At 48.6% G+C, this 21,130-nt stretch overlaps 1 protein-coding gene across 2 annotated transcripts; it reads right to left on the reverse strand.

The window, feature by feature from the left end:
* Positions 1-270: 270 nt before the first annotated feature.
* LOC119709055 (tumor necrosis factor ligand superfamily member 8-like) lies at positions 271-20,814 on the reverse strand. Of its 2 annotated transcripts, XM_038156345.1 has the most exons (4): positions 20,368-20,814; positions 12,776-12,821; positions 1,997-2,068; positions 271-1,400 (listed from the first exon to the last, which is right to left on the reverse strand). In XM_038156345.1, exons 1-4 carry the CDS (start codon positions 20,560-20,562, stop codon positions 994-996), a joined length of 720 nt encoding a protein of 239 aa, XP_038012273.1. In that variant the 5' UTR covers positions 20,563-20,814; the 3' UTR covers positions 271-993. The 2 variants fall into 2 exon arrangements, with proteins under 2 accessions (XP_038012273.1, XP_038012272.1); XM_038156344.1 differs by lacking the exon at positions 1,997-2,068.
* Positions 20,815-21,130: the final 316 nt, after the last annotated feature.

The raw sequence follows: 21,130 nt of genomic DNA on the forward strand, positions 1-21,130 counted from the left end.
TAAATATTCCAGGCATCCAAAGAAGCTCAAATACCACCCATCCTCTGGCCTGCTCAAACAACTCAGCTCTCAGCTGAGAGCCAGTCTGAAACTGTTTGGGAAAGTCTGGACTTTGGGGAAGTCTGGAGCCCTGGCTTTCCAGGAAGTGCTGGTGTTGGAGGAGGATTCCCAGCCCAGTGTGGTCTGTGCCAAACTGGCAGGGCAGCACTCGAGGAAAATGAACTTTGCTATTTGCCAGACTGGCAACTCCATCGCTGTTTTAATGTTTAATGTGAAAAGGTCTGAGAACCCCAGGGGAAAACAGAGGCTGAGAACTCTGCTTAGACAAAGTCTGTCCCAAAGAGCTTTATATTTAAATAGAAAAGATGGATAAATAGTGACAAGGAAGACACTTGAAAGAAACGACATAAAGTCCATAGCAGAATGCAGCACAGAAATACTCTGTAAATCCCAAATCTCCAATGTCCTGCCCCAGAGTTTCAGCTACCAGCCCAAGAGTCAATATTTTCATAATTTCTGCTGTTGTACGATGAATCTACTCCAGAGTTGTTATTGTGTGCCTGTGGTAAAGAAAAGCTTTGAAGACAAGCTTGGAGTGTTGGGTTTTTGGAAAGAGTGGGTTAAAACAGTACTCCATAAAATAGAGTTAGACAGATTTCCCCATGTCCTGAGCACACGTGCCAGCAGTTTATGACCCTAAAAATCTCCATATTGTGGATTCTTGCCATGATCTGGCTGGGTTTTAATCTGGTTTGCACAGATTATTTTGAGGAACCCTTGGTGGGTTATGTGCTGGATAGTCCAACAATCCACCCGGAGCCAGGCCAGAGAACCTGGCAGCTGTGGCTCTTGCAGTGTTTTTTTTTCTGGGACACTCAAAAAGTTCCTTGTTCACCCTAGGGATGAGGTGAGGTGTGAAATTTAAACCAAGGCGGTGCCTAGTAAAAGCAGGCTGCTGGTGTTCAGAGAAGGGATCTGGGCAGCAGTGGGAGGTCAGGGAGCTGCTGTTCCGTTGCTGTACCTCAAGACCCCGAGAATGTTTTCGTTGGGAAGAGAAACGTCATTCAGGAATTCAGGATGGTTCAGTGTTACTGATATTTGGTCATTCACGTTCAGGTGTGTCAAATGGAGCTGGAGCAAGGTCTTAAAAGTCTTGTCTTGGCACGTTTCCGACGCACACAATGTGGACAATGTCTGCCTGTGCACCGTGTCGTTCACCAGGAGCTCAATCTTGAGGTCGATGGGGCTCTTGGAGCAGTTGGGAAAGTGAAAGTTCAAGTGGCAGAAGATCAAGTAGAGGCCTTGTTCCCTGATCACCAGCTCGTGGTTCTTGCACTCGGTGGCCTCACAGGTCCCCTTCTCCACCAGGCTCAGCTTGGAGCCGTTCACTGCGCTGGACACTGCAGGGAAAGCAAAGGGCTGTTAGCTCCGAGCCCCACTGAACTCCCTTCAGCCCTAGGACACTTCCAGCAGTGTTTCCTGCTAAAAGGAGACACCTGCTCAGTGGTTTCCTGCAGGAAACTCCAGGAAAACCCCTGGAAAGACAGCTGGGAGCTCACACATGGAGGTGGGGCACTAAAAATTCCAAGGATTTACTCAGCCCTCGGGAAACCCAGGACCGTGAAATGCATGAGTGTTCATCTCCACAATTTCCCCATTTGGCATTTGAAGGGAGTTCATAGAGATGTACATTCATGTACTTTCCATATTCATGGAGGCTGTACAGCTCATGGAGGTGTACATTCCTTTGTGTGTGTGTAAAAGGTAAATCTTTATTTCCTTTTATGATTATCAAGTAAAAAAAATGTTTCTAGTATCAGATACGGGTTTGCCAACCACATTCCAGGAGAGCTAAGGAATTTTTTTCCTATAAAATGCCCTTTTGGACAAAAAGGCTATTTAGTTAACCTAGTGTGAATGGCATGAGCAGCTTTTCAGACAGCTCTGAAATTTCCTTTTCCCAACTCTCTTCCCCCACCCTGGACTCCCCGCTGACCTCTCATGTAGGCAGCAGCTCCCTTGGTTGGCACACTCAGTAGGATCCTCAAATAATCTTCAAAGGTGTTACCTGAAGAAAACAACAGATTAACTCATTGCTCCTGGGCTTTTGCTTTTTGTATTTTCTGGTACAGTAAAATGCAGCCAGCACTTGGTACCCCACTTCCAGCATGGTTCTTACTCCTTGGCTGAGAATATCTGATCTGCCCAGAAAATTCAGAGCAGTGCCACTCAACTGGTAAATCTATAACAACCTAAAGCTCTGGCAGATTTTAGCTCTCAGCCGTGAAAAATTAAATTCCTTACCCTGCTTCTTAAAAATAGGAGTGATGGCTTTAAATTAAAAGAGGGTGCATTTGGAATAGATACAAGGAGGAATTACAGTGAGGGTGGGCAGGCCCTGGCACAGGGTGCCCAGAGCAGCTGGGGCTGCCCCTGGATCCCTGGCAGTGCCCAAGGCCAGGCTGGACAGGGCTTGGAGCAGCCTGGGACAGTGGGAGGTGTCCCTGTCCATGGCAGGGGTGGGATGGGATGAGCTTTAAGGTGCCTTCCAACCCAAACCAGTCTGGGATTCTCTGATTCTATGAAACAGAAATTATGTGCAGGTAAGCTTAATTTGACCAAGTGGGTTTTTGTGGTGCAATTACAGAAAGCTTTTAAACATTTAAGTGGGACATAGTTCTGAAAATGGCTCTTAGGGTGCTTTTGGAATGTTGCTCTGTTCCCTCACGGTTAAAATGTAGATTTCACCAGGACTCTAGGATGTTCATATAATCCAAAAGTGCTTTGGGATGGAAGGGACCTTAAAGCTCCTCCAGTGCCACCCCTGCCATGGCAGAGACACCTTTCACTGTCCCAGGCTGCTTCAAGCCCTGTCCAGCCTGGCCTTGGACACTTTCTGGGATCCAGGGGCAGCCACAGCTGCTCTGGACACCAGGGACCCGAAATCTGCTGCTGGAGGGGCCGACCCGGCCCCGCTCCTGCCCCGCTCCCCCCGCACACCCCGAGGGCACGGCCCGCCCGCCCCGACCCGCGGGTCCGAGCCCAGGGCAGCAGCCGAGTCCCGGGAATGCCCCAAATCCAAAGCGCCGGGACGGGGAGGAACAGGGACTGCCCCGCCAGAGCCGCGCGGGGACGGCTCCATCCCTCGGGACATACTCCATCCCTCGGGAAATGCTCCATCCCACGGGAAATGCTCCATCCCTCGGGAACTGCTCCATCCCTCGGGAAATGCTCCATCCCTCGGGAACTGCTCCATCCCACGGGAAATACTCCATCCCTCGGGAAATGCTCCATCCCTCGGGAAATGCTCCATCCCACGGGAACTGCTCCATCCCTCGGGAAATGCTCCATCCCACGGGAACTGCTCCATCCCACGGGAACTGCTCCATCCCTCGGGATACAGGAACTGCTCCATCCCACAGCCGTGGGATCCGTTCCTGCCCACGGGATGCGGGAACTGCTCCATCCCACGCGACGCTGGGATGGCTCCATCCCACGGGACGCAGGTATTGTTCCCTCCCACTGCCTCGCGGACTGCTCCATCCCACGGCCACAGGAATTGCTCCATCCCACGGCCGCGGGGACGGCTCCATCCCACGGCCGTGCCCGGCACTGCAGGCGGCCGCAGCGCGCCGAGGAGCCGAGTCCCATCCCCGCATCCCGGCACCGCATCCCTGTGATCCAGATCCTGCAGCCCATCCCCTACTCCCCACTTCTCCCCCTTGCATTTCACCTCCTTTCCGTCCATATTCCTGCCTTTCATCTCCTCTCTGTCAGCTTTTCCTCCTCTCACCATAGTGGATGTTCAGTTAATGGCACTGATTATCCTTCCCTGGCAGGGTCCCAGGCCAGGCTGGACAGGGCTTGCAGCAGTCTGGGACAGTGGAAGGTGTCCCTGCCGTGGCAGGGGGTGGGATGAGATGACATTTAAGGTCCTTTCACACCCAATCCATTCTAGGATTCAGTCAATGATTCTGTGATTACTCTGTCTTTATGCTGCATGACACAATCATCCCCTAGGTCCACAGGTGGATGGACACACAGACAAGGTGTGTCCATCCAGGAAAACCGTGCATATCCCAGTGCTGCAACCCGACAGGTGAATGGTTATTTCTCCTTGCATTCACTCTCCTTTACATCTCCTGGCCCTGCTGTGGCTGTGGAAGAGCACAGGAGCTCAGATGGCAAACTGGGAATTTTCTGTGTTCCATTCCACAGCTGAACACCAAGAATAAAGCAGGAAGGAGTTTCAGTAAAGCTTTTTCAAATTATACTCCCTCTCCCAGGGTACACAGCACTCTGAAGTTTTCCTGTGACTCGGTTTATAAAACTGATATCACAGTCCCCAGCGCTACAAGGGTTTCTGAAGGACCAGTTAATGCACAAAAGTCCTACTAAAACCTGATATCAGATGTTGTGTGTCATGATCCTCACATGTCCCACTCTGCTCAGTGCTGGTGTGGCCTCACCTCAATCCCTGGGGGCACTTTTGAGAGTCACAATGAAAGATCTAAAGGTGTGAGAGAGTGTCCAAAGGAGGGACACAGGGATGGGGAAGGGTCTGGAGGGGCCCATGAGGAGCAGCTGAGGGCTCTGGGATTGTCCAGCTGGAGCAGAGTGAGGGCAGAGCTCCCCGGGGCTGCAGCTCCTCCCGAGGGGCAGCTCCCATCTCTGCTCTGGGACAGGGACAGGAGCCAGGGAACGGCTGGGGCTGGGCCAGGGCAGCTCAGGCTGAGCTCAGGGCAAGGTTCTTCCCCCAGAGGGTGCTGGCACTGCCCAGGCTCCCCAGGGAATGGGCACGGCCCCGAGGCTGCCAGAGCTCCAGGAGCCTTTGGCCAGCGCTGCCAGGGATGCCCAGGGTGGGGTTGCTGGGGGGTCTGGGCAGGGACAGGGGTGGCACTGGATGATCCCTTCAGTCCCTTCCAGCTCGGGATATTCTATGGTTCAATGATTCTAACAAGAGCTCTATTTATATGCAGAGTGGGATAAGGATCTTCCATTTCATAGGATTCCTGAAACTGGGGTAATGATAAGAGATTTAAATCCCCAGGCCCTTGCTGTATCTATATGACCTGATTTCTAAGGGAGCTTTGATGGACAAATCAGGGAGAAGCTGGTCCCACACCCAAGTTCCCCTGGCTGGTGGGGGTTGGTGTGGTGTGTATTGCACCCTTTGCACTCTCCATTGGAGACAGGAATTCTGGATATCATGAAAAAATGCAATATTTCTCTGATGACAGTAGTTAAAAGACTTTTGTGGTGAGCAGGAGCTCACTGCTCTCCAAGAATGAGTAAGTTATGTACCGAGGTCCCTTAATCATTCTGGAAATCCCCAAAGAAAAACCAAAACCTGCTTTCCTGGTGTTAGTCATGTCAATCTGGTGTTTTAGTGAGGGCACAGCCACTGCAGAGATGTGGAGATACGGCTTAGGATGGGTGAAAACCCTTCTGGCCCTTATTTCAGCTGTGGTGATAACAAGAGTCTGGTAACACAATCAGCACCCCGAGCCCACTCACACTGCTGTGTCTGTAGGAAGGGGGAGATTATTTACAGAAAGTCAGTGGCATTTAGGGGGTTTACCCTCCAAAGGCTGAAAATCCCCTGCTGCAGCAGCAGCCCTTGGAGGCTGCAGCCCTGCAAGCTGTGCCAAGCCAAGTGCTGAGCCTGCCCAGAAAGTGCCCAGAGCTGCCCTGACCTGGCTGGGCCTGAGCTGCTCAGGGTGTCCATGGATTCTCTAAAGATCTCCCCTCTCTGACATGGCTGCACTGTGCATTTCCAGAGCTGTATTTAACATTTACTGCTGTCAGCAAGTTTGGTGTGCCTGCGCTTAAATTCGTTGACATCAGCTGCATTAGTCAGAAAGGAAATTATGGAAAAAAAAACTGTTTTAGAGAGACAGGTCTGGTCCTCACTCTGCTGAAGCAGCCTATAACTGTTTTCTACTTTTATTTCTCAAGTTAATTCTTTCATCTGAAACATTTCAACTCAAGCCAAGAGAGGCTGAAATTACCTTCAGGACTGATCGATGGATGTGCTCACGTGGCCTAATTGGCTTTGCACGAGTCATGGTGTAAATCAGAGGTAATCCCTCTGCAATCAGTGGGATTAGAGGAGCTTAAAAATACTGCGAGGAGGAGGAAAGACAAAGCTACATTTGGGGCTAAGGACCAAGGAGAACACACTGCTTTCACTGTGTGCTGTGAGGCACAGGCACTACAGATCTTCTGCTTCAAGGAAAGCTGCTGTAAGGGAGGGGTCTCAGGGGGAAACCCTAAAGAAGATATCAGGAGATCACTTATTTTTGACCCTTTTGACTCTTTTTATGGTAAGATGGGCACCCAGAGGGTGCAGCCCCGAGGAAAAGAGCCTGGCTGTTTCCAGGAGCTCCGTGCAGCTTTTCCCCACTGAGCCAAAGGGGCTGAGAAATGGGACTGGGAGATGGGACTGGGAAACGGATCTCAGAGAAGCTGCAAATCCACTGAGCCCCCAAATTTCACCCTGAGGTGCAAAATGAGCCCCTGGGGTTCTCTCAAAACATCAAAGCACAGCAGCACCATGTCCAGCCAGGAGGAAGCCAAGGGCTCAGGGACAGGAGGACACATGGGCTGCTGCCAGACTGGTCCCAGAGGATGTGACTGTGCTGGGGAAAGTTCTCTCTGCTGGCTGCCTCAGTTTCCCCACCTCGGAGATGGGCCTGACAGGAGCTCCAGCAAAGGGCACTGAAACCACGAGCTGAAAGTGGCTCTGTCAGCATGGAAGGTGCTGCTACCCAGACATGGAAAGCCCCTTGAGGGGGGCACCTGAGGCTTGTCCTGTTCCCAGCCAACCCTGGGTGACATTCCGCTGCCAAGGGGGGGTGGCATCACCTCTGGCTGGGTGCTGAGTGTGGGCAGGAACAGGAGCAGGGTAAAACCCTGAATTATTCTATGAGGTAAAGGAGTAAAAGCAGGCAACAAACAGCTTTTGATTCCTCTGTAACCCCAGTGGATTTAAGTGCTTATGGAATTAGGCAAGGTGATGTCACACATCTCTGTCAGCAAGCCAGAGTTAGCAGAATTTGCATCATTTTGTTTCTCAGCAGCCACTCCCTGAAGTCCCTGTAGCTAATTTTAACTCTCTCCTGCCAGTTCAGTGCCCTGCAAACAGCAGCCAAAGGACTGTCCCAGCCTGTGATGCTGTGACAAGTGGCAGCTGGGTGACATCCCCTCCTGGGCTCTGTGACAAAGCTCTGGGCTCTTCTCCTGGCTGTGCCTGTCACACACACACCGAGAGCCTTTGGTCCTCGAGAGCCCCAGAGCTGCCACTCAGGTCTGAAGGGAACTGAACTCAGCTGCCAGACGTCCTTCCAAAACCAGAAATTAAAGAACTATCCCTTTTCCCCCCATCAAATTTAGGAAGAACCTCTGATGAATTCCTCACTGCACACCTGAGTACTGCCAAACCTGTGGGATTTTAGGTCAAAACTCTTCAAATCTCTGCCTGCTTGTCAGCATAGCAAAGAACACATAATATCATGAGTTATTAATATATATATATGTGTGTGTGTGTGTGTATTCATATATATTTATATCTATTCACATATACATATTTATTCACACATATATATTTATATATATTCACATCCAGCTTGTGTTTTAAGTGTTGGAGAGAGGGCAGAGCCAGCCCTGAGCGCCCTGAGCAGTGCCAATCAGCCCAGCTGTGATACCTCAGCCCAGCAGCCCACCCTGGACGTGTGTGATGCATTTCCCCCAGTGCTGGCCTGCAGGAGGCCTCTGCACTCTTTCTAGCATTTGCAAGCCCAGGCTTGCCCAGGTTTTTTAACCTGAGAAACACAACTCCTCTGCCCTGCCCTCAGACAGGGTCACATCTATGCACCCAGACACCTCCCCGGACTGAGGCTCACAAGGGAAAAACCTTTCTGGCTTAGTGTGAAATATCCATTTCTGAGGAACCCACTGCTGTGGGGTTGGTGTCTGATGCCCTGCAGTGTCATCACACAATCACAGGGTCATCAGGGTTGGAAAAGACTTCCAAGATCATCAAATCCGGCCTGTGCCTGGTTCCCACCTTGTCCCCAGCCCAGAGCTCTGAGTGCCACCTCCAGCCCTTCCTGGGACACCTGCAGGGATGGGCACTCCAAACCTCCCTGGGCAGTCCCTGTCAAGGCCTGAATTTCCCCTTTTCATGGGGAAATTCCTCCTGGTGTCCATCCTGAGCCTGCCCTGGCCCAGCCTGAGCCATTCCCTCCCCTCCTGTCCCTGTTCCCTGGAGCAGAGCCTGACCCCCTGGCTGTTCCCTCCTGTCAGGAGCTGTGCAGAGCCACAACATCCCCCCTGAACCTCCTTTTCTCCAGGCTGAGCCCCTTTCCCAGCTCCCCCAGCTGCTTCTCATAGTGTTGGGATCAGATTTGGTTGCAGAAGGCCAAACTGCTCTCTGAGACACGGCTGCAGATCTGAAAAGGCTCCTTGGCTCATTGGCTTCAGCCTGATTTTCTCTACAGTAGCAGGTTTATGACTGTCACCTGTATTATATTAATTTCTCAGAGCCACATTTTTATTTGGGAACATATTCCCCATTGAAACTGAGATTAGGGTGCTGGATTTCTTTTCCTGGTTTGTCAAGTGTCAGAGAAAAATACCTTTAAATTGTGTGTGTGTGTGTGTGTGCTTATTTGTATTTGCAGGGTTTTTTTGGTTTCTTCCCTTTTGTAAATGAGATTTTGATACCAAATCTTTGCAGCTCAAGTAACAAGAAAAGCCATCAGCTCAATATTACACAGTTCCCTGTGAAATGAGGCTCGGAGAGGCCAGCAAGGAGATGATGAGGGCTGTACCTTTCCAGGTCATCAATTTGTCTGTGAGTTCATTTTCCCTCTAAAAAATGAACTCAACAATACCCCTCAGATCCACGCTAATAGATGATTTGTTATTTGTGAAATGGGGATGAGTTTCTGCAGAGAAACGCTTTCCCAGAAAGAACATTTCACAAACACTTAGTGATGGATTTCATTCCTTCCCCCTGTTGCTCAGGTGCTGCACCGACAGTGGCACGGAGGATTGGAGGAGACTGATCCCATTTTTCACACCAACATTTAATGAGCTGACATTGCATCCCTCTCAGCCTGTGCCTGTGGATTCCTGCAGCCCATCCATCGGGGCCTGACAGCTGAGTCAGGGCTGGAAAACTCCCATAAATCTGTTTAGTGCCCACTGGTGTTTAGCTAACAACAGAACATAATCTTATTGGAGATTGAAATTAAATCATTGCATTTCCCTGCTTTAATAAGAGACAATTAATCCCTGTTGTGGCTGGCTCTGGGCCGCTGCCTCTTGGCAGCTCAGTGAGGTCTCTGCCTGAGCGACCTCAGCTGGACCCAGCACGGGATTGTGTCACAGGATCATGGAATGGTTTGGACTGGGAGGGACCTTAAAGCTCATCCATGAGCGCCGCCCTCTATCCCAGGTTGCTCCAAGCCCCAGCCTGGCCTGGGACACCTCCAAGGGTGGGGCTGTGTCCCCCAGAGCATCCCTGAGATGCTGGCACTGCCGCAGGGCTGGAGCCAGGCTGAGCACCCAGCTGGGCAATGCTGGTTTTTCCCTCCCTTGCCCATTTTAACAATGCAGGATCCCTGGTTCATGGCTACAAACCACACCCAGTTTCCATCTGGGCTGCCTGGGAGGCAGAATGGATCCAAATCTAAATCCACAGCAACTCCAGCCTCAGCTCAGTCCCCTTCCTGAATGTTTGACCTGCTCCTGTCTCTGGGTGGGAGCTGGCAGCAGTTGCCACAAGTCCCTGCTTGGTTGCCAGCAGGCAGCAGCTGGCAGAGCTCCCTGTGAGGGGCCCTCAGTAAATTTCCCACTGGGCATATTAATTAATTGTTGGGGTACACAAAACAGAGAGTCCTTGGACCTTGCTAGCAGACCAGATTTGATAAACAAAATGCCTTGGCAAGAGCAAACAGAACTTTGAGGATTCAAAATGCAAGAAGATTGAATCAGATGGGTTTACTGGAAAAAGAAAATTACATCAGACTTCTGCAAGCAGGAGATGTTTAAAATGTATGTTTGTTTGTGTGATCTTTAACCCAATAATTGTAGTAAAATATTACTAGTCTCCCTAAAATAGTATACAAGCATTTGTATCCCACGATAAAATTGGATTCTTTGACCACCTCAAAGTCTTCCCTGTCTCTCTTTTTTGTTGATAATTAATAAGCTCTGCTTCATGCATTTTAAGAGGAAAATAAAACACCCTGACAATTTGCTCCCGCTTGAATGCTCTGTTACCCTCCAACAGAGACTGATGGGCTGGGAGAGCATTTCAGTCCCCTAAAACCAGCTCTCAGCAGCTCTTCCTGGTGTGGGCTCCCACCATCAGCCCCCCTTTGGTCCTTCACTAATGGCATCAGCTCAGACTGAGCAGCAGAATTCGGGAATTCAGAGCAAGAGGCTGCCTGGGATTGATGCAGACCTAAAACCAGAAATGTTCTGGCTGATGAAACAGCATTCTGGCCATTCCTGCAGGGAGCACACTGCTCCTACCTGGCACCTGCCAGCTGCTGGTGAGGAGCAGAAACAACTGCACAAGATGCTTGAGTGAAATAAAATCATGTATATATCTATAAAAAAAATATGGTCTATATACAGTATATATACACATATGATTTCATTTAATATAAATAGAAATTAAAAATATTTTTAAATATTTTAAATTAATTTAAAATATATTTATAAATTTATAGTTGTTATAATTTTAATTTTATTTATAATTTTATATTTATATAATACTTATATGAATATATAATTTAAAATATTATACTTATGTATAAGTATAATAAGTATGTACTTACTTATATAAGTAAACATCTATATAAATATTATTGAAACATTAAATTATTAATAATATAGAAAGTAATAATAATAACATATAAATAGATTCTTATTAATTATATTTATTTGTTATGTATATTTTAATTTAATATTTATTTTATATTTATACTATAGATAATAGAATTATAGCATTTAATATTTGTATTATAAATATATAAATATATATAATATAAATATTTATATTAATAATATAGATATACCTGATACAGATATAACTACAAATGGACTTTTGGACCAGTGACCTCTCTCTCCCTGCCCTGGGAATGTCCCTGCCCCTTGTGCCTTGCTTGAAAAGGGCTGACCTGCAGGTCCAGCCTCAGTGGCTGCTCTTTGAGTGGATCATAAGGCTCCGAACCTTCAGATCCTGCTCTATTTCTGAGCCTCTTCAGATCCACAGTAAAGAACAAAAAGACTCGAGAAAGGCTAAAGAAGATTGAAGGGGATGCTTAGGGTGCCAGAGAGAAAGCAGTGTGTGTGTGTGTTCAGGGTGCCTTAGGGAGAGCCTAAGGGGAAAAGAAAATTCCTCCAGGTTACAGGAATTTTAGACCTTACAAAAAGATGGTCAGGCGAGATGTGGAGCTCTCAGGAAGGACACGGGGACACGCAGGGATTGCCTGGGGAGCTGTGGGCTGTGAAACAAGCCCAGCATGGGAGTCAGGTTACCCAAAATGGAGTAAGGAGTGCCCAAATGCGGCAAAAATGCAGCTGCAGAAAAAGTGACTGTGGGACTAGGACTCTGCAAACTGACTCCTCTTACTTTGAATCATTGAACCATAGAATATCCCGAGCTGGAAGGGACTGAAGGGATCATCGAGTGCCACCCCTGTCCCTGCCCAGACCCCCCAGCAACCCCACCCTGGGCATCCCTGGCAGCGCTGGCCAAAGGCTCCTGGAGCTCTGGCAGCCTCGGGGCCGTGCCCATTCCCTGGGGAGCCTGGGCAGTGCCAGCACCCTCTGGGGGAAGAACCTTGCCCTGAGCTCCAGCCTGAGCTGCCCTGGCCCAGCCCCAGCCGTTCCCTGGCTCCTGTCCCTGTCCCAGAGCAGAGATGGGAGCTGCCCCTCGGGAGGAGCTGCAGCCCCGGGGAGCTCTGCCCTCACTCTGCTCCAGCTGAACAATCCCGGTTTCCTCCAATCTCCCCTTCTTCTCCACCTCTGGATGGACACAGGGCTTCATTTCCCCACTGGGGTGGAGGCAATGGCATCTCCTGCCCTCTGGGACTGGGCACCATCTTACTTTTGCAGGGAGTCAAATATTGGTGCTGAGAGCCATGAGAGGCTCCTGTCACAGCCTCAGTGACATGAACAGTGCTCCTGATTCACGCTAAGGCAAAGCAGCATCTTGGTAAATTGTCTCTGTTAGATTTTCTCATTTCAGGCTCCCTGTGCTCACACTCTGCCTGTTCCAATTCCTTGCTCTGTGCTTTTTGCTGCTGGTCTCTCCTTGTCCATTCTCGACCCACCCATTCCCTTCTCCCTTTTCCCCTCAATCCACGAGCAATTTTGGAATATGTCAAACACATTTTTACCCCTCCCTTGTGACAACGAGGACTTTACACACATTTGCAAGAGCCAGCACTTAAAATAAGACCTTAAAATCAGAGTGATGTTCACAAATCCTGGCAAAAAGCTCTTTGGAACAGACACCCCAGGGCACATTCAGAAATATTTGTTATTTCCTCAGCCATGCACAGATTCCGGGATGTACTGAGTAATTTGAAAGCTTTTTTTCTTGTTTTTATTTATTTCCCCCACTACTTTAGCTCTTCACCAAGAGGAGCCTTTATTGGAAATGTTAAGATGTGCACAACTGACTTATTTGTGACCCTGGGCAATATTTGCATTAGAGATATGACAAATTGCCTGTGTTGTTTAGGGGCCTTACCTGTCCTGATGGGTTTTATGATGCCTTCCATGGCAGGATCAGCTGCCTGAAATAGAAGAAAGAGAAGAGATGGATTATTCTGGGAATAGGAAATACCCATCTTGTGTGCAACTGTGGATCTGAAACATTTCTGGTTTTTTCTAACATAGAAAATCGACCTTTCTGACACAGCCAGATCCTTTCAGTGCAGTAAGAAAGTTATGTGGGTTCTGTTGGGGCTGTTTCAGAAGCACACATCCTAAAAAATCCCTCTCTGTGTCCTTCAAGGCTTGGAGAGAGTAGGACAGGGTGGGACTGGACAACCTGGAGAGCCACGTGCCTGGGAAAGATCACTGAAGCCCCACACAGGTCTGAGCATGACAGTGATGTCCTGTCTCACTTCTCCTCCTACTTCTTGCTGAGGTGTAAAACCAAGGGTGAAAATGGCACGGGAAATTGTCCTCAATCAGCATGACATGAGGAATTCCCAGAAAACCAGCCCCAGGAGTGAAATGCAGCAGGATTCCTCTGATGACACATTCCTGTCACCCAAACACACACCCCAGAGCTCCTGGCAGCTCATAAATGCCCTCAAGGGGCAAAGTGTTCTCCCAACAGCTGAGGACAGCACTGGGAGCTCCTTGTTGCAGTAAGGTAGAAAAATTATAAAGAAAATCCATATAAAATCAGGCCTGTCATTTCTTCTAAAGTCAAGTTGGCACTGTGCAAGTTGCCATGTGAAAGCAATCCTGGTGTGAGCAGTTCATTAGCATAACAATCTATTCCTGGGTAAAACACAACCTGCACCTGTATAAACAGGTTTTATACTGTGAGATAGAAAAATGAAACTGTCTCTCACAAACAACTTTTCCTGCACGTACACACTGAGGGTTGGAGTGACCAATCCATACAGAATAACAACTTGTTACTAACCAATAAGTAATTGGCAAGAAAGCTCCTGACCAATGGGAGTGACACACGAGGTGTGTAAAACTGTATTTAAAGGAGTTCTGTGAATAAAAAAGGGGTTTTTTTCCACCATGAAAAAATGGCGTCTGTGTGATTAATTCCCATAGTTCCTAACTGTGTGTCACATCCCTTCAGTGTCACCCTGGGTGATCCCACAGGGATTTCAGTGACAGGGAGTGTGCTTTGTTCAGGCTGGGCTGAACCAGCTCCTCTTACCTGTGTGCAAATTACTTGGGCTAATTGTGCAGGCTAAACAGGCTAAGTCCAGCTTAGCACATTGGAAGGGATCCATTAGGATCATCGAGTCCTTCTCCCTGCTCCTTGCTTACCCAAAATTAAACCATAGGACCTAAAACCTCTCCCAGCTGCTCCTTGAGCCCTGTCAGACTCAGTGCCCTGAGCACTTCCCTGTTCAGTGACTCACGAGGAGGTCCAGGAAGGAGAAATTTGGGAAGCTATACTAGCTTTAAGACAACAGCTGATATTTCCTGGGAGAAATTTGGCACTGCTCTGGTGGGAACAGCTTCATCCACAGTGGTGTTACAGCACAAACACCTCATTTCTATGTGAGAAGTGGGTAGCGGGTGGTGTGGGGAGGAGGAAGCTGCTTGGACAAGGACAGAAGCTGTGTTGGGTCTGTTTGTGGTACTTAATGTTCTAATCTTAAATGTTTAGGAAGGTTTTTAATTAGATTTTGGCTTCATGTGGCTATGTTTTGAACAGCAGCGGAGTGTGGAGCTGCATCTGCTCCCAGCAAAGAGCTGTTATCCTTTGGTCTGATGCCAAATGCTGTGTCCTGCAGAGGTGGCAGAGCTGCTCCCAGGGCACTGGGCAGTGACAAGTTAATGGTTGGACTCACTGATCTTTGGGCTCTCTCCCAGTTTGGGTGATTCTGTGATTCTCCAGGAATTTGGAGATCTGTAATTTGGTCATTTTCCCTCCCCACACCTGTGTAAGGCAGAGCAGAGTCTCCTGCCAAGCCAATATTTCTCCAGGTGACCTTCCTGAGCTGTGCAGGGAGGCGCTGGGCTGTGGGAGTCTCCGCTACCAGGATGACCCTGAGATGCATTAGAAAGTCTTTTTTCCCAGCCCAGCTGTCGAAGAGGGAGTCAGGACTCCTCGGCTGCAGTTCTCAAGGTTGTTTATTATTTCTTATCTCTTACATTCTTTCTCTGGCCTGCCGAGATCTGTTCAGCTGGTCAGCCAGAGGCACACTGCCCACCTCCCGGGCTGCTGTTGTCTTTTTTACTAAAAACTACGTGTACTATATTTATACTTCTGTTGCAATACCTATCACCGATGTTAGACAGTCTGTCTCTACTCTAAACCAATCTGAAAGTGCCAACATCACCCAAATCATGGAGGTTAGAAAGAAGAAAGAAGGACAGGGCACGCCCAAATTCCTCCATCTTGGGACCTCAAACCTCCATTCTAAAAATCCCCAAAATTCTACTTTTCACCCTGTGACAAACGCTATCATGCTACTTAAACTTTTGTGACTTGTAATTCTTCATATAAAGTTGTAATTTGTTCCGTGGGTCAAAATCAAAGTCACAGGTGCCTTCGGCTGCATGCCAGGGTCTCAGAGCCCCTGCTGGGGGCTCGAGCCATCTTGAGCAGTCAGAGGAATGTCCTGGGTTGCCACACTGGGCAGCAGGAGAACAGGAACCCAGAGATGGAATTTGAAAAAATGGAGATTTCCAAGCTTTCTGGCCCTGACGCAATATCCTGCCTTGGGAGCTCTCATGGATCTCATCATGTATCACCAAATGTTAAACTGAGCAGGGTTTGGGCTGAAAACACTCCCAGGAATCTCTGCCAGGACCTCTCAGCTCCTTCCCTTGCCCCTGCCCTGGGCAGGTGTCTCACACACTCCGGGCACAGGGAAGTGTTGCTGTTCAATGCAATATCTGAACATTCCTGCCCTCTGTGGAGAATTCAGGATATTTTAGGTGACAGAAAAAGGGTGCTCTGCCCCCAGTGAGATTGCACTCAATGAAATCAGGCAGCCAGGGAGGTGTTTGCCTTGCTGGTGGCTCAGAGCCTGCTCTGCACTCAGGGCATAAAACCAAAATTAAAATGGACTAAAGGCATTGTGTTCTCACCTGGGAAGGCTCCCAGTGAGTAAAATCACCACATAGCAAAGCAATTTATTTTAGTGACAATTGAGTGGATTTTGAAATAAACCTTTAGGACTTCCTTTGAAATATTACTGGTATTATTTCTTTCTTTTCCAGCAGCAAGAATATCACATGTAATGCTGTCATTTGGAATGCAAAGATGCACACAGGAGGAGCCCAAACAGATTAAATTCTACAGTGCCAGCTCAGAAAAAATTCAAGACAACAAATTTCACCCTGTCTGGAGCGATCTGGGGGCTGGTGATGAAGGAGCTCAGTCTTTCCTCAGCAAGCAGAATAATTTGAGTTTGCTTTATTAGCGAAAATGATAATCGGGTGCCAGTGAAAGTGATTTATTTCTTTTTTCTCTTAATCATTTTACAATGAACTTTCTCAAGTTGAGGCAGAAAAAAGGGTCATTCTAAATTCCTGGGTCACAACAGTGAATATTCATTGAACCAGACACCTCTGACCCCTGGCAGGGTGGGCAGGCCCTGACACAGGGTGCCCAGAGCAGCTGGGGCTGCCCCTGGATCCCTGGCAGTGCCCAAGGCCAGGCTGGACAGGGCTTGGAGCAGCCTGGGACAGTGGGAGGCGTCCCTGCTGTGGCAGGGGTGGGATGGGATGCATTTTAAGTCACTTCCAGCCCAAACCAGTCTGGGATTCTATGAAGTCTTTATCTGCCTCTAGAAAGTCCAAGGAAATTCCCCTGAACCAGTCCCCATAATGGGCCTGGGCTCAGGTAACTGGGCCAGGGCTCTCCTGGAGCATCTCCTCATGGCAGCTCTGTGGGCAGGAGCTCTTTGGTCCCCTGCCCTCAAAGGAAATGCTTCAATTCAAAAAAAGCCCCAAGGCTCTCCTGCATTTCTGCTCAGCCTCAAACCACCATGATTTCAGCAGGAATTTCCCCATGGAAAGATTGGCAGGGGCTGCCCAGGGAGGATCGGAGTGCCCATCCCTGGAGGTGTCCCAGGAAGGACTGGAGGTGGCACTCAGAGCTCTGGGCTGGGGACAAGGTGGAGATGGGGAACAGGTTGGATTTGATGATCCTGGAGGGCTTTTCAATGCTTCTGAGATCTGTTCTATGACCCAGCTCTGGCTGTGGAAGGTGTTGGGGGCACTTCCTCCTGAGGTGCCAAGAAGCAAAGGCTGAAGCTGGATGTGAGAAGTGCAGAAAGCAGAGCACTGCCCCCAGTGTCCCTCATCTGATAACAAGCCTCACAGGAAAGAGAGTGAAAATCAGCTTTTCCTCTGCTGACCAAAGCTGTCAAAGTGGCACTTCCAGACAGCAGGTGACTGTCACTGCACAGAACACCCACTGCAAGAGCTGGGCCAGGGCAGTTTTCTCCTAAAATGCCTCCCTGGATTTCCTGTAGTGCTCAACCAGTGGGAAATATTTTAGAGGAATTTTCAGTATTTTAATTTAATTTAATTTTATTTTCCTGTCTGTCAGGGTTGCCACAAGAGGGGGCACCTGGGGCCAAAATGAGTTTTTAGGAGACATAAAACCCCAATAAATAGTGCAGGACTGTGCTGGCTGCTGCTGTATGAGTCATTCACAAATCTACTGCTAAAGGTTCTTAACAGCCTTAAAGAACAGATCAGCAAATAGAAAACCCTGCTCTGACCTTTAGTATTTGCCACACTGGTGCTAAATAGGTTACCCCACACAATTTAGCGGTTCAATAGATGAAGTCTACAAAATCCAGAGCAGTGATGAACTAACCCAGATCATGGGCTCTGGACATGCACACAATTTGTTAATGGGAGGCCCAGGTATCTGATGAACCTTTCTGTAAAGCACCAGGCTTGTGAGGGCCTGTGTGCCTTAAAATGACATTTTCCAGCCCTTCCTGTCCCATTCTCTGTCACTGGTTTGCTATGTCTCTCTCTATACACACAACTATCTCCAGAGGTGGGTATGTACACATATACCTAGCAGTGAATGCAGCAGACACAAGGGTGGAGGGTTTAACACACTTGTAAACAGTGTTGAGCAGAAAAATGATGGTTCCAGACCACCTTACAGAGACTATGCTCATTCCAGAGAAAAATTGAGTCACTTGTGAAAGATCAACAATGGCCTGAAGCCAAATGGCTCTGTAGATGAAAGCTGAAGAAATGAACTGACTTCAGCGGTGCAAATAGTTCCAAAAAAACCGAGTTTAGCTCTAAAATTGACCCTTCCCAGATATGGCACTAACGTGCTGAGCCACCCTTATGAAAAACAAGGCGTAAAGGAAATTTCTTGGGGTGCTGGAAAGTGGGGAGGTGTGACAATGTCTATTAGAGGTACTGTAGGATTCAGAGAAGCAGCTTTGAATCATAGTTGCCTTTTTCATTCAGCCTTTCATGTTGTGTTTCCCTTCTTTGGAGCACTCAGATTGTGGGGGTTGCAAGTGCCTGGTTTCTGCAGAGTTTGATTTTCCTTTTCCAGTCTGTTTTCCTTCAACTTAAATTAGGCAATTATGAATTCTTCAAAAGGCAGCCTGTGATGGGGCAGGGACAGTGTGATCTTGTCACCACAAGCTTCTTAATGCTGTGGCACCCAAGGGTCCAACCCCCGCATTGTGACCCCCAAACCCATTTGGAACAGAGGGAAATAAAAGCTCCTCTCTCAGCTCAGCATGAGGAGGGTGTGAAGTTACCCCTGAACTCACATACACAATCCAGCTGGCAACATCTGGAGGGAAAACCTCATTGTCCCAAGGAGACGATGACACAAAATGTTGGGGTCCTTTTGTCAGAGTTACAAACAAAATAATGAAGTCAGCTGGTGGTGCTGTGATCCCTGCAGCGACTCAGGGCTCCAAGGGTTCCCCAGCCCCTCAGGTGCTGGCAGTCAGCGCTGGAGAGGCTCAGATTCCCCTGAGATTCTGAGCCCAGCCTCACTCTGACCGTGCAGCCAAGAGCTGAGGTGTTTTTGCAGCTAGTCTGGAGTTCCCTGTGGAGCCTGTCCCACAGAACCAACCCTTCTTCTCTGCTCTGGGAGTTCAGGATGGGGCATGACTGTTCTGCTTCTGAACTCCCTGAGAGCAAAACACTATGTGTTTCACTGCCAAATTCTCCTCGGAGCGTAAAATTGCTGCTTGATTTTATTTGTTCCTCACCCCCCTCAGCTTTCTATTTCCTCCTTCAGACAGGTTTGTTTTCGAAGCAGCTGCAATGGTGTCATTACTCTTTTAAGTCAAAACCTTGGCTCTTTCAGCAATCTTGTTCCTCTGGCAACTCCTGTAACTGCTTTATCCTGATGGAGAGGTGATTTAATGCTTGCTTCCATAATCAGTACAAATGAAAGCCTCATTATACAGCAAAGCTGTGGCAAGTCTGTAATTACCTAGACTGTTATTTTAAAGATCTCCCCTGATAGCCCACTATTTCTCACTTAAAAAGCCCCATGTCTCATGTTAACTGTCCTCAAAGTGCTTCTCTTTTGGGAGAACACTGATTACAGGTAAATGATTCCTCTCTTGAAGGAGTATCAGTCAAGCCTTCCTGGTTTAATTTCTGGGTAATGTGCATACACGGGCACACAAATTGCACAGGGTAAATTTAGCAAGAGAAAATATTGAGTCAAAGGAAGATATTTTGTTTTCCATGGCCAGTTCTTCCAGCAGCTCTGTGCTGGAACTTTCCCTCTATGAACAGTAGTGGGGGTACCTCAGCACTTTGATTTTTGCAGTAAGATTTCAGAGACTATAAAACTTCTAACCTGGCATTTTACCTTGGTGAATTTGATGGAAATGCCCCTACAAGTTCTGAAATTCACTTTTTATCCTCACATCTATCTCTGCTCTGGCTGTCACTGGTTCCACATCAACCCCAGATCCACTTGAAAGCAATATTTTATTTTAAGAAGTTAAAGTGACTGTTGGCAGAGGGACGAGTTGTATGTGACTTTGTGTCACAGGTATCCTTTCTACAACTCTGGTTGTGCATTAAGAATCACACCCAAGGCAGGACTGAGGAGACAGGGGGCATGAGGGAGCTCCTTGGTCCCCAGCACTGCTCTGGGTGCTTTGGGACAGCTCTGCCTCACCACATCAGCAGACACCACAGGGTGTCACAGAGCTGTGGCATGTCCCCTGCTGCAATCCATTTCAGAGAACCAGACCAAACCTTCTCAAACACGGGTTGCTCTCCAAAGAAACAACAGGAGACACACACCATACCAGGTGGGACAGAGGCTGCTTGGCACCTTGGGTCAGGAGCCTTCTCTTTCCATTTACAGAGTAGGCACTGCGTGCCAAGAATAAATGTTGTCTATGGAGAAAGGTCCTCTTTTTCTGAAGTTCTTTTATCTGTGTTTCACCTTTCCCCTAATTTATCTGTGTGTGCATTGTTAACAGAGGTAGGAACTGCTCTTCTGGCCCCAGAATGAAAGAGGGAAGGGAAGGGAAGGGAAGGGAAGGGAAGGGAAGGGAAAAGAAGAGAAGAGAAGAGAAGAGAAGAGAAGAGAAGAGAAGAGAAGAGAAGAGAAGAGAAGAGAAGAGAAGAGAAGAGAGCAATGAATCAATCTCTTACCCTCCTCTGGACGACCAGGACCATGATGGTGGCCAAGGCAAAGACGAGCAACACACTCAGGGTGGCGATGATAAAATACAAACAGACTTTGTTAGTGGCTCCAAGCCTCCTGGAATCTGTGTCTTCATTCACATTCATGGCTGATTCGTGCGAGTCCTTCACCTGAGAAAGTGTTTGCTCCTGTTCCTGGCACATTCTTATATAGCTCTCCAGGCACTGCTCTGTGTCTCCCCTTGGTCAGGTTCAAGTTGCAGCCCATCTCTGCTCCTGGCAGGATTTTCCCCCCTTCATCCTGGCTCATGTGATCTGGAAAAAAAACTTCATCACTTGCCGTACAAAGAGAGAGGGCCCCGGGGGCGTGAGGCAGGACGCAGCTGTGAGCAGGGGAAGGAGCTTCATGTTCTTGCTCAGGGATTTCTCCACCGAGGTCCTGCGCTGCAGCCGAGGTTTCTGATGTCACAAGGTGCACAGACACCACGATCCCCCGCCCCAGGCTCTGTGAAATGGGGAGATATGCAAATTCTCTTTCATTTTATACTCCGTGCAGCTGCAGTTGGGCTCAGGGAGTCGCCCCGAGCTCTGCCTTCCTGTTGTGCACTGAAACCTCTGCTGCCTCCCAACAGGGAGCCACCTCCAGAGCTTTGCATCCACAGGTGGCCTTTGGGCAGCCCCACTGTGCCCTGGGGTGCCCCAAGCACAGCACCACCAGCCAGGGGACGGAGGGAGGAGATGGACCTGCTCTGTCCTGCACCTCCAGTGCTGG

Source organism: Motacilla alba, chromosome 17 (genome assembly GCF_015832195.1).
Source record: "Motacilla alba alba isolate MOTALB_02 chromosome 17, Motacilla_alba_V1.0_pri, whole genome shotgun sequence".
In the NCBI taxonomy this organism is placed as follows: Eukaryota; Metazoa; Chordata; class Aves; order Passeriformes; family Motacillidae; genus Motacilla; species Motacilla alba.